The 13058-nt window shown below is 43.1% G+C and overlaps 1 protein-coding gene across 1 annotated transcript in view; it reads right to left on the bottom strand.

Annotated features, from left to right (window-relative positions):
• Positions 1-1158: 1158 nt before the first annotated feature.
• LOC119236797 (cytochrome P450 2J2-like) overlaps positions 1159-13058 on the bottom strand; it is a 32566-nt gene continuing 20666 nt past the window's right edge. Inside the window, exons 8-10 of the mRNA XM_054691539.1 lie at positions 11823-12010; positions 8630-8768; positions 1159-1564 (exon numbers count right to left, since the gene is read on the bottom strand). Of these exons, the coding sequence (XP_054547514.1) occupies positions 1386-1564; positions 8630-8768; positions 11823-12010 (506 nt within the window). The 3' untranslated portion in view covers positions 1159-1385. The remainder of the gene's footprint in view (positions 1565-8629; positions 8769-11822; positions 12011-13058) is intronic.

Here is a 13058-nt window from a genome sequence, read left to right as displayed (position 1 = left end):
CCACAAGTGTAAGGCTCCTTTGGTGGGGAACTATGAGAAAGAGGCAGAAGGGGCCAGGTAAGTCTGGAAGGAGCCAAACCAAAGCACAAGCCAGGAAACGGCCGCTGTTGTCAGCCTCCTCACGAGTCTCTCACGTCTCTTCCAATCGTCTCCTTTTGTGTCCCCCAAGTCTGGTGCAAGTCCAAGGCCAGGAAGCGAGCGCGGCCTCTCACATGTCTGCTCCTCTCCTCCTCAGGCCTTCTCCCAAGTTCCCCTTAGCGTCCACCCTTCCTCAGCTCCACCCTCCCACAGATGGGGCAGGATATGTGGCGCCTCCCCTGTTAGAATTCACCAGCCTCAGCTGAGAGGAGACACGGGCGCCATCAGAACCCAAACAAGACAGAGCAGCCCACCTGTGTCAGTCTTTCTGTGGCCTGGTGACTCCCTTGGGCCCCTGGGTCCCGACAGCCCCTGTCAGGGAGTCAGGGCTGGGGTCCAGAAAGCTGCACCTCTCATCTTAAGGGATTGTTGTTAACTTGTTTTTAGTGTAATAAAGATACTGTGATTTCATTTTTAAGATTAACCTGAGCCACTGCAACAGGCCAGAAGCCTTGCCACATCTTAGGAAGGAAGGAGGCAGATTCCAGCCATGACTCATGATATGCTGGAGGGGCAGGACAGGCCACTGAGCAGGTTTTCTGACCCAGCAGACGGGGTAAAGGAGGAGGGAGTCCTGAGCCCTCAGTGGCTTTTGCAGGCTTTTATTGGGAACTACCGGGTACATGGCAGTCCTCCCAGGCCCCAGCAAGTCTTCACTCTGGGCTCTCCGACCTTCTCTCACGTTCTCTCTGCTCTTCTCATGGCTCTCCTTCTCTCTCAGCTTCTCTGCTCCTCGGCTTCTTTCTCAGCTTCTGCTGGCGTCCCTTAAAAGCCGCTCTTAAAAGCCCAGTTTCAGCCCAGGTGAATCCCATCTACATATGCCCACACCCTACTCCAGGTGCCCGCCATCAGGCATGCATTCAGGATCGCAAGGATCCATCATCTGTCCTGATGGCGGGAGGGCAGAAAAGCCTGATACTTTTTACCTTACCCTACAGATGCTTTATAGATTCCCAATTTAAATCCACTATTTCCTCTGATTCTTATAGTGAAGCTTCAATTAGAGAAGGAATCATTGTCTTTTCATCGCCTGGAAGAAAAGCTACATCATTCATGGCATAAGTGATTTGTGCAAGGTTTTGCTGGAGGTGATGCCAAAGCTGGAATTTGGATTCTGTTTCCTCTGAATCCAACTTCTCCCATCTTTCCTGACTGCCACTTTCATCCGTGCCCTCACTTCTGAGCAGGCACAGTGCCTCAGAGGACATGCCATTCTTCTTGTTTCTGTACCTCTCCCTCCCAGCACCTCAAGTCCGAGGCACAGCACAGATGCGGTAGGTGACTGGGGCGACGGTGAGGCCCATTCTGTACTTCAGGCTAAGCTGCTCATTGTCAGGGGGTTTGAAGGTAAATTTTTGCATAAGGGATGTGAAGAAAATAAACAACTCAGTTCTGGCCAACTGTTCTCCCAGACACACCCGCTTTCCTGAAAGACAGAAAAATAAATAAGAGGTCAGTTTTCCCTGGTGATGAAGGTCCTGGCAGGATTGAGACCTTCTAAAATCTTTTGCTTAACAAAGCAGAGGGATGGCCTGCTAGGCCCTGGGGCATTATCCAGAGTAGCTCATTTAATCTAACCAGTGCCTAGGGGAAGTTGGACTCACACTCCAATGTCTCAGCATCATGCATGTGAAATGGGATGAAGTACAGGGTGCAGGACCGAAGGAGTGTGAGGCCTGGCTTGACCTGCAAAGTGGCTGTGTTAAAAATCAATGAACAGGGCCTCCTTGGCGGTACAAGGGGTTAAGACACTATCCACAGCGACTGCAGCACCAGTTTGATCCCTGGCCAGGGAGCCATCCACATGGTGCAGCAGACCTCTCCTGACTCACCCGCTGCTCCCCTCAGCAGTGTATTTCAGTCAGTCTGCCTTTTCTGTTCTCTGCTCTGTCTCTGGTGAAGCCTCTCACCCCTCCCCCACCTCTGACCTGTACCCCGGTTCTTGCATACAAGAATAAATAAATCATTAAAAAAAAATCAGTGAACAAATAACAATGTCAAAACCAGATTACAAAACTCTATGTTACTATTTTTCAGCTCTTAAAAGAAAACTACCCAAAAATATGAGCAAGTGAATGTCAGGTCTGGGAGAAGGCATCGCTCCCCAATGCTATGTTCACCTTCTCATTTTCTTTTTTTTTTTTTTTAATAATAAATTTTATTTTTATATTCCCCATACAATTTCAACCCCCCATTTTGACCCCAATCCCACCCCTCCCGCCACCCACCCTCCCCAAAAGTGTCTCTGGTTCATAGAATTTTGTTGATTTTGATTTTCACTTTCTTATAGTTATTCATTTTCCTGGTCCCTTATTTAAGTTTTCTAGATACCTGCTATGAGTGAGACCATCCGGTATTTTTCTTTTTCTTTCTGGCTTATTTTGCTGAGCATGATCCCTCCAGTGCCATCCATGTTGCTGCAAATTGCATGTGTTTATCTTTTTTGAATGCTGAGTAATATTCCATGGTATATATGTACCACATCTTCTTGATCCAGTCATCTATTTTTGGGCATTTGGGTTGTTTCCAAAGCTTAGCTATTGTAAACAGTGTTGCTATAAACATAGGGGTGCAGGTGTTCTTTGGAATTGATGTTTCTGTGTCCTTTGGGTAAATACCTAGGAGTGGAATTGCTGGATCATATGGAAGCTCTATGTTTAGTAGGTTCAGAAATCTCCACACAGCTCTCCATAGTGGTTGGATCAGTTTGCACTCCCACCAGCAGTGCAGGAGAGTTCCTTTTTCTCCACACCCTCGCCAACATTTGTTGTTGCTAGTTTTTTTAATATGTGCCATTCTCACTGGTGTAAGATGGTATCTCATGGTAGTTTTGATTTGCATTTCCCTGATTACAAGTGATGTTGAACATTTTTTCATATGCCTGTTGGCCATTTGCATTTCCTCTTCAGAGAAGTTTCTTTTTAGCTCTTCTGCCCATTTTTTCACTGGATTATTTTCTTTGTTGTTGTGAGTCTCATCAGCTCTTTGCAGATTTTTGTAATCAATCATTTATCATTAGTGTTGTGTGCAAAAATGTTCTCCCAGTTGGTGGGGTTTCTCTTTGTTTGTGTTATTGTCTCTTTTGCTGTGCAGAAGCTCTTTAATTTGATGTAGTCCCAGCTGTTTATCTTTGCCTTCACTATCACTGCTTTGGATGATGTGTCTGTAAAGATGTCTTTGATGTGCATATCCCGTAGTGTTTCGCCTATATTTCCTTCTATGTATTTTATGGTTTCAGGTTTTATGTCTAGTTCTTTAATCCATTTTGAGTTGGTTTTTGTGTATGGTGTGAGGTAGTGGTCAAGCTTCATTCTTTTGCATGTAGCGACCCAGTTTTCCCAGCACCATTTATTGAACAGACTTTCTTTGCTCCAATGCATATTCTTTGCTCCTTTGTCAAATATTAGTTGACCATAAATCTGTGGGTTTATTTCTGGATTTTCTATTCGATTCCATTGGTCTGTGTGTCTGTTCTTGTTCCAACCATGCAGTTTTGATGATTATGGCTCTGTAGTATAGCCTGAACTCTGGGAGTGTGATGCCTCCATTCCCTTCTTTTTTTTCAGGAGAGCTTTGGCTATTCAGGGTTTTTGGTGATTCCATATGAATTTCATCAATAATTGTTCCATTTCTTTGAAGAATAACATTGAAATTTTTATTGGAATAGCATTGAATCGGTATATTGCTTTTGGTAGGATGGCCATTTTAATAATGTTTATTCTTCCAATCCATGAGCAGGGGATGTCTTTCCATTTCTTTGTATCTTCTTCTATTTCTTTTAACAGTGTTTTATAGTTTTCTTTGTAAAGGTCCTTTACCTCTTTTGTTAGATTTATTCCCAAGTATTTGATTTATTTTGTTTCGATAATAAAGGGGATTGTTTTTTTCATTCTTCTTCTTCAGATTTATTGTTAGTGTATAGGAAGGCTTCTGACTTTTGCATGTTGATTTTCTATCCTGCCACTTTGCTAAACTGATTGATGAGTCTAATTAGTTTTTCTATGGAGTTTTTGGGGTTCTCTATGTAAATTATCATATCATCTGCAAATAGTGATAGTTTGACTTCTTCTTTTCCTGTTTGGATTCCTTGTATGTCTTTCTCTTGTCTTATTGCTCTGGCTAGGACTTCCAGTATTGTATTGAAAAGCAGTGGTGAGAGTGGACATACTTGTCTTGTTCCAGATCTTAATGGAAATGCTTTCAGCTTTTCACCATTGAGAATGATACTGGCTGTTGGCTTGTCGTATATGGCCTTTATGATGTTGAGGTATGTTTCTTGTATCCCAAGAATTTCAAGGGCTTTTATCATGAATGGGTGTTGCACTTTGTCGAAAGCTTTCTCGGCATCTATTGATATTATCATATGGTTTTTATATTCCTTTTTGTTGATGTGTTGGATAACGTTGATTGATTTTCGATGTTGAACCATCCTTGTGTCCCTGGAATGAATCCTACTTGGTCGTGTTGAATTATCTTATGGATACACTGTTGGATTCTGATAGCTAAAGTTTTATTGAGGATTTTTGCATCAGTGTTCATTAGGGAGACTGGCCTATAGTTTTCCTTTTTTGTGTTGTCCTTGTTCGGTTTTGGTATTAGTGTAATGTTGGCTTCATAGAACGTGTTAGGTATTATACCTTCCTTCTCAATTTTTTGGAAGAGTTCGTGAAGGATAGGCACTAATTCGTCTCTGAATGTTTGGTAGAATTCATTTGTAAATCCATCAGGTCCTGGGCTTTTGTTTTTGGGGAGGTTTTTGATTACCATTTCAATTTCGCTAATTGTAATTGGTCTGTTTAGGTGTTCTATTTCTTCTTTATCTAGCTTTGGGTGATTGTAGAGTTGTAGGAATTTGTCCATCTCCTCTAGATTGTTGAACTTGTTTCCATATAACTGTTCATAGTAGTTATTAATTATTCTTTTGATTTCTGCTGTGACCGTTGAGATTTCTCCTCTTTCATTTATTATCCTATTTATTTGTGCTTTCTCCCTTTTTGCCCTTGTGAGCCTGGCTAGGGGTTTATCTATTTTATTTATTTTTTCGAAGAACCAGCTCTTGGTGTCATTGATCTTTTGGATTGTTTTTTTAGTTTCGATTTCATTTTTTTCTGCTTTGGTTTTTATTATTTCTTTTCTTCTACTGGTTTTGGGTTTTTTTTGTTGTTCTTTTTCTAGATCTTTGAGCTTCGAGATTAGGTTGTTTCTTTGAGTTCTTTCTTGTTTCTTGATGTGAGCTTCTATTGCTATATATTTTCCTCTTATTACTGCTTTTGCTGCATCCCATTATTTAGGAAATTGGTGTCCTCCTTGTCATTCAATTCAAAGAATTTTTTAATTTCTTCTTTTATCTCCTCGTTAGTCCAGTGGACTTCCAGTAGTGTGGGTTTCAATCTCCACGAGGTAGGAGAGTAACTTGCCTTCTTTTTATGGTTTATTTCTAGTTTGATGCCTTCATGGTCAGAAAAGATGGTTGGTATGATTTCAATCTTGGTGTATCTGTTGATGTTTGTCTTGTGCCCCAGTATATGAGTGATCCTGGAGAATGATCCGTGTGCGCTTGAGAAAAATGTATACTCAGATTTTTTTTGGGTTTAGTGTTCTATATATGTCTGTTAAGCCCAAGCACTCTAGATCCTTATTTAGAGCTTTAGTGTCTTTACTTATTTTTTGTCTTGTTGATCTATCCATTGTTGATAGTGGTGTGTTGAAGTCTCCCACTACGTATGTGTTTTCTCTGATGTCTGTTTTCAGAGATGCCAATAGTTGTCTGATATATTTTGGTGCTCCTTTGTTTGGTGAATATATGTTAATGAGTGTTATTTCTTCTTGAAGTATTGTCCCCTTGATCATAATGTAATGACCACTGGGGTCTCTTTTTATCTTTTTAAGTTTGAAATCTGTTTTATCTGATATGAGTATAGCTGTTCCTGCCTTCTTTTTTGGTCCATTTGCTTGTAGAATTGTTTTCCATCCTTTAACTTTGAGTCTATTTTTATCTTTTGCAGCTAAATGTGTTTCCTGGAGACAGCAAAAGGTTGGGTTTTGTTTCTTAATCCAGCCTGCAACTCTGTGTCTTTTTATTGAAGAGTTTAGTCCATTTACATTTAGAGTTAGTATTGATATGTTAGCATCTGTATTTGCCATTGTGTTTGTCTTTCCTTTGATTTTATTTATTTATTAACTTTCTTTGGCCTTCTTTTGTTGTTATTCGTCCCTCTGAGGTTCTGGTTTTAGGACTCCTTGTAGTATTTTTTGGAGTGGGTGTTTAGTCGTAATAAAATTCCAGAGTTTCTGTTTGTCTGGGAAGGTCCTTATTCTTTCTTCATAGAGGAAGGAGAGCTTCGCGGGATAGAGTATTCTTGGTTGGCATCTGTTTTCTTGGAGTCTGTTGCCTATGTCCCTCCACTCTCTCCTTGCCCGTAGTGTTTCTTCAGAGAAGTCTGATGTCAGTCTGATTGGTTTCCCTTTGAATGTTATCTGTTTCTTCCCTCTTGTCAGCTTCATTATTTTTTCCTTGTCTTGGATTCTTGGGAGCTTTACTCTTATGTGTCTTGCTGTATTTCTCCTTTCGTCATGGAATTTTGGTGTTCTTCTTGCTTCTTGTATATCAATTTTCAGCTCCTTCTTCGCGTTTGGGAAGTTCTCTTCAATTATATCCTTGAATATTTTCTGTGTTCCTACATCTCTCTCCTCTCCTTCTGGGATTCCTATACTTCTTATATTTCCTTTCCTCATGGAGTCAGATAGTTCCCGAAGTCTTTCTTCGGTCTTTTTCCTTCGTACTTCTCCTTCCTTTTCTGTTTTAGTTCTTTTTATTTCTGTGTCTTCAAGAGTACTTATTCGTTCTTCCATTTCATCTATTCTGCTTTCATTGCTTTTCCCAGAGTTCTTTAGCATCTCCATTAATTCTTTGATCTCCTGCGTTTCTTTTACTTCCCTCTTTAGGGACTCAATTTCATTCTTATGGTCATTAATTATTTTCCCCTTATCATTGTTTTCCTTTATGACTTCTGTCAGTTTTTTAATCACAGCAATTTTAAATTCTCTATCTGGAAGGCTCAGAAGTTCTTCCAAGTTACTGTCGTTGCAATCTGGTAGATGGTTTTCTTTTTGCGGTGTGCTTTTTTGCTGAGGAGTTGCTGGGTTGCATGTGGTTTTTCTACTCCCTACTGCCTGTTTTCTAATTTGCCTTATTCCTTGTGACACTGTGTTGCTGGTACTGGCCGGCATCTTGGGCGACCTTCCCAGCTCACCTCTGGTTCCTCTGGGGAACTTCTGCTGGGTTCACACAGTCTCCACCAAAGAAGGGTCCCTGCTGCAAATGCCGGTGCCGGGCATGCTCCCGTGCAGGTCCGGTCTGCCCCAGCGGTGGGTGCTGCTCCCCTCTGGGCTGGGACTGCAGGCTAGAAGGCGCCCGGCATGGGAAAGCCTCCCAGCTTACCTCTGGCTCCTTGGTGAGCCTTCTGCTTGTTTCACACAGTCTCCACCAAATAAAGGTCCCTGCTGCAAAATGAGGATGCGGGAACGCGCTCCCCTGCACTCCTGGTCTGCCCCAGCGGTGGGTGCTGCTCCCCTCTGGGCTGGAACTGCAGGCTAAAAGGCGCCCAGCATGGGCAAGCCTCCCAGCTTACCTCTGGCTCCTCGGTGAGCCTTCTGCTTGTTTCACACAGTCTCCACCAAGAAAGGTCCCTGCTGCAAAATGCCGGTGCCAGGGACGCGCTCCCCTGCACGCCTGGTCTGCCCCAGCGGTGGTTGCTGCTCCCTTCTGGGTTGGAACTGCAGGCTAGAAGGCGCCCGGCATGGGCAAGCCTCCCAGCTTACCTCTGTCTCCTCGGTGAGCCTTCTGCTTGTTTCCACCTTCTCATTTTCAGGGGACACAGAGGGCCCTCTCCATGGCAACTGAGTCAGCCTTCCCTTGAACAGCCTTTCTTAGAAATGGGGGTTCTCATGGAATCTTCTTTCATACCTTTCTAATTGCACACTATATAAATGCATTAACTAGATTTTAAAGGGCATTAAAATGTAAAAAGACAAAAGAACCTCTTCGGGGACTGCTTAGAGAAGAATCCCACCTAGTTAGATCAGTGACACATAAAGTCACTACAATGTCCAGAATGATGAGCGATTGCCCATTCTTTTATCCCTTCCTCATCCTGTTATTATAAATCAGCTCCATTTAAAAGTCCTAGAAAGATAGCAAGTGTCCAGCTTTCTTTGTGAGCTAGAGGTGGGATCTGAGTCTCTGTCCCTGTGTTCTAGAAGACAGAACAAAGTGTATCAGCAGTCTCCATCACAGGCAGGGAGATTTTAAGAAGTGAGGCAGCCTGAGCAACATCCAGCCCAGGAATCAACCCTGAGAAGCGGGGAACAGCAGAGGGAGCCTCGAGGGGGAGTGCGGCTGGAGACATTTCGATGAAAGCAGAGAATGACACGAGCGGGGAAGAGCTGAGAGAAGAACTCTGATTTGTCACACTCCTTTATTACAGCTTACCTACTGAGAAAGGCAGGAAGGATTCCTTTTTCTTAAACTGTCCATTCTCCAGAAAATGCTCCGGGTTGAACTTGTCAGGCGTGGCCCACACTTCAGGGTCCTTGTGCAGTGCAGTCAGATTGGTGAGGATCATGGTTCCCTAGAGGAGGGAGCAAAGACTCAGGCAAGGTTCCCTCCCCACACACCTAGCACAGAGGGGTGGCTGTCCCTTGGCTGCCAGCCTGCTGAGGCTGATCCTCAGGACCCTGCTCTTTGCTATATAACGATGGACGGCAATTGCCTGCTGGGAAATTGATCAGGGAGTTTGGCTACCCTTGCCAACAGGCTGGATCTTATTCACAGGGACATGTCAGTGGAAGACTTGGGAGGGGCATGCACACTGCCATCTGCCAGTCAACACTACAGGAAATCAATCCTGCTGCTCTACTCAGGCAAGTGCTAACTTTGGCGGCTCTACCAAGGGCAGATATAGCCCATTCATCTCTTTCTCCCCTTCTCTCCCATCCAATGTCATGTACACACCACAAGAAGGAATCAGGCTGCCCAGGGAACGGGACTGCCGTCCATCAGGGCACATAGCAAAGTAGGCGCCCTCTCAGCCACGAGCCCCTCCCCTCCTTCACTATGTCTTCAGGTCCTGCAGCGAGGCTGGCCCATGTTACTTTAGTTTCTCTAGATTCCATCACCTCCATTCTTTGTCCGCCACTGCTCACTTAGCCCTGCCCACCACCTTGCTCGCCTCTACTCCTGTAATAGTCATCAAATGTCCCCATTCCCTTTTCCCTTTCAATCTGCTCTGCACTCTGACAGCAGAGCGTGCTCTGGACATGATTACTCATGTCACACCCATGCACACCTTGATCTTGAGAGCCTTCAATACCTACTCATCACTCTTAGATTAGAGCCCCTCACCTGTCCTGTCTAAACAGGAGAACCTGCGTATGTGCCCACCTCAGGCAGACCTCTTTCTGTTTCTCAAACACGCCATGTTTCCATTCATTTCCATGCCTTTTAAATGCTGTTCACCTTGCCTGGAGTGTCTTTCCTCCCTCCTTTGGCTCTAAGTTAACACTTAATCCCCCTCAGCTCAAGCATCACTTCCCTTTGGTACCCTAATCTGACCCCCCACCACCCCTAACCCCACTCTGGTTAGCCAATATCTTTATGGAAGCAGTGGGTGTTTGTTTTCGGTCGGTTATCATGGTTTGAAAGTGTGGACTTGCACAATTATTTACTTAGGGTTGTTTTCTAGCTCTGAGCACTTCAGGAGCTTGATGAATACTAAAGAGTAATAACTGTTATTTTGAGTACTTTCTATGATAAGCACTGGATTAAATGTTCTTACATGCATGACCTTATTTTACCTCCACAAGTGAGGTAGATTTAAATGCATTTTACAAATAAAGACATTGAAACCCTGAGACGTTAATCAATATGCCCAGAATCATACAGTGGGAGAAACATAGCCATGATTTAAAATAGGTCTATTTGTCTATTTGATGTCAAAATTATGGCTCTCAACTTCTACAACATACAGTCAATTAGATCTCTCAGTTCCCAGGATGGTTATTCAAGTTGATGTTAAAAAGCTGTGGTAGGGGCCTCCCTGGTGGCACAGGTGGTTGAGCGCCGCACTGTGAAGCTGTCCGCAGCCTCTGCAGTGCGGGTTCGATCCTGCCCGGTCAGCGAGAATCCCACATGGCGAGGCAGACCTCTCCTGTCTCGCCCGCTGCTCCCCTTCAGTCCGTCTGCCTGTTCTGTTCCCCGCTCTGCTCTGGTGAGTCCTCACCACCTGCATCTTTGGCCTGTACCCCAGTTCTTGTATAAAAAAATAAATCTTTAAAAAAAAAAAAAAAAGCTGTGGTAGAAGTAATCTGTTGAACTGCGCAGGTTCCCTAGAGTTAAATGAGTCACTAGGAAAATGTAAATAGAACCTGTGGAATAATTTAGACCTCAGCCTCCACCCACAAGGTAATTAATTGCCACAGTAGCTGCTTTTCCTGGCTGGGCAGGAATTTTGACCCAGGGTAGTCCAACAGGCTAGCTCCTCTGGCTCCTACCCTTGAGGCTGTACCCAGGTGTGACACACTCAGAGGGACTTGGGAAAGCTGGAATGGACCCAGAAAGGCAGGCCAAGGCAGTGAGAAGATCCTGCTGATGTGCAGTGTGCAGACAGGACATCTGTGGAGACATCCGTGGAGATGAGGAGGCTAGGGTGTGCAGAGAGGCCCGCATTTCCTTGCTGAGGACAGGGGATTTAATACAGATCAAATGAGAAAAAATGGCATGGAGACTCCTGAAAATCAAAGAAAGCAACTCCTGTGGAGATAACATGATGGAGAATAAAGAAGTGGAGCCTGGGAATCAGGAAAGAACAGATTCTGAACCCAGCTATTGTTACTTGGTAGTTGAGAGAGCTTATGCAAGCTAATCACTCCCAGAGCCCCAGCTTCTCAATTTATAAAAGGGGAATTATAGAATTATTATAAGGATTAATGAAGACATTTTTTAAAGAATATATATAGTTGATGGTACATCACCACCACTTAATTACTACTGGTTTCTTTCTCTCCCTTCCTTTAAGTAATACTGTCCACACTTAGATCAGTTTCCCTTGTGGAGCAGTACTTCATGGGGTTGTAAGTAAAAGCTGGGAGAATTCTTGTGGGGTATCATGTTAGAAACTCCAGCATTTGATATTGGTACAAATGGTCTGAAATGTCCCTGTTTATTTTAATACTTTATAACCCAGCATCGTGAAACAGAATTTCTGTAGTAAGTCTAGCAGGTCTCTGGGGCTGTGAGGTGCCCTCCAGGGCATAGGGAAAACAAACAAACAAACAAACAACAACAACAAAAAAAAAAACAGTCTCACTGAGAACTCTGCCTTATCTCCACAAAGAATCACAAAACCCTGAAAGTTCCACTGCAATAAAGCCACCTTTTGCCTGAACATGTTTGGAATCCTAAGAGGAACCCTCTTTGCCCTCCATCAAAACTGTAAATATCTAGTTGAATGTAATGTTTAAAAGCTCACACATGGAGAAAAAGACCCTACTCTTATATCGGGTAGAATATAGTTCTCTCCTCTTTCATTGATTCCTTTATACATGACTACATCTCAATTTTCAAGTTCATATTGCTACCATTTAAAGATGAATGTAAAGCTCTGAGGCTGGTAAACCCTGCTCACCTTGGGCAGGTGGTATCCGGCCAGGGTGGTATCTGCTGACACTCTCCTGGGCACGTTCATGGGCAAAATGTTCCCCATTCTTTGCACCTCGTGGACGACAGCGTTGGTGTAGGGCATGGACTCTCGGAAAGCCATACCCGGCTGCTGGGACTGGCCAAGCACTCTGTCGATTTCAGCGTGTACTTTTACTGGAAAATAAGAGAAGCTTCTATTATTCTTATTATTCCTTAACATTCTGTGATACTGGTAAAGCTAGGAATGGAATAACCAGAATCAATCAACATAGCTAAAATTATAGAAGGTTGTGTAGACTCTAGATTCTGTGGGAAATATGAGTGGAAAGAGGGCCTTGGTGTAAGACAAATCTTTATAAACTCTTGCTCTACAACATTCTTGCTGCAAGTTATTTAAAGTCTTTGAGAATTAGTTTCTTCTTCTGAGTGACAATAAATCTACCTTCATCTTAAGGATATTTTGAGATTTACATGAACTGACTTAAGTGAAGAGCCAACAAATGAGTAATACTGCTAATTTTCACCCAAATCACCTTTCCTGTTTCTCTCCAACAACAAGATTTTAGCTCATTCCCAGCCAAAGTCCACAGTTCCCGGGTTTCGCAGTGACTAAATGGGACCACATGACTAAGTTCTGGCGAATAGAGCATACCTATTAATTGCAAATTGTAATACTTACATTAAGCTTTTAAAGGAAGGGAGTGTGCTTCCTTCCTCTCTGTCCCTTCTTACTAGTGGAAAGGCAGCCCCAGTGGTGAGTGATCTTTGAAATTCCCCGCCAGGGAAATATTCTAAATACACCAGGGCAACAAACTGGCAGGAGCCTACAACCCAAAGGACTCTTCAGAGTCCAGCTTAGATTTTCTACCTGAAACAGAAATGAACTTCTGTCTTTTTAAACTACCCATTGAAATATTTTTAATGATAGTAAACTACACAAAACGTAAAAGGTATCATTTCAATAAGTTTTAACCATACCGTTAACAGTATTAAGTATATTAGCATTATTGAGCAACGAATCTCCAGAACTTTTTTATCATGTTAAACTAAAACTACATCCATGAAATAATTCTTATATCCCAGCCTCTGGCAACCATAATTCTACTTTCTGTTTCTATTGATTTTACTCTAGATGTCATGCAAGTGGAGCATACAGTATTTGTCTTTTTTGTGACTGGATTATTTAACTTAATATCCTCAAGCCTCATCTGCATTATAGCAC

This window comes from Talpa occidentalis, unplaced genomic scaffold (genome assembly GCF_014898055.3).
Source record: "Talpa occidentalis isolate TD23 unplaced genomic scaffold, MPIMG_talOcc4v2.1 talOcc4.9, whole genome shotgun sequence".
In the NCBI taxonomy this organism is placed as follows: domain Eukaryota; kingdom Metazoa; phylum Chordata; class Mammalia; order Eulipotyphla; family Talpidae; genus Talpa; species Talpa occidentalis.
The sequence above is the reverse complement of the archived record's forward strand: the minus strand, read 5'-3'. Positions and strand labels throughout refer to the sequence as shown.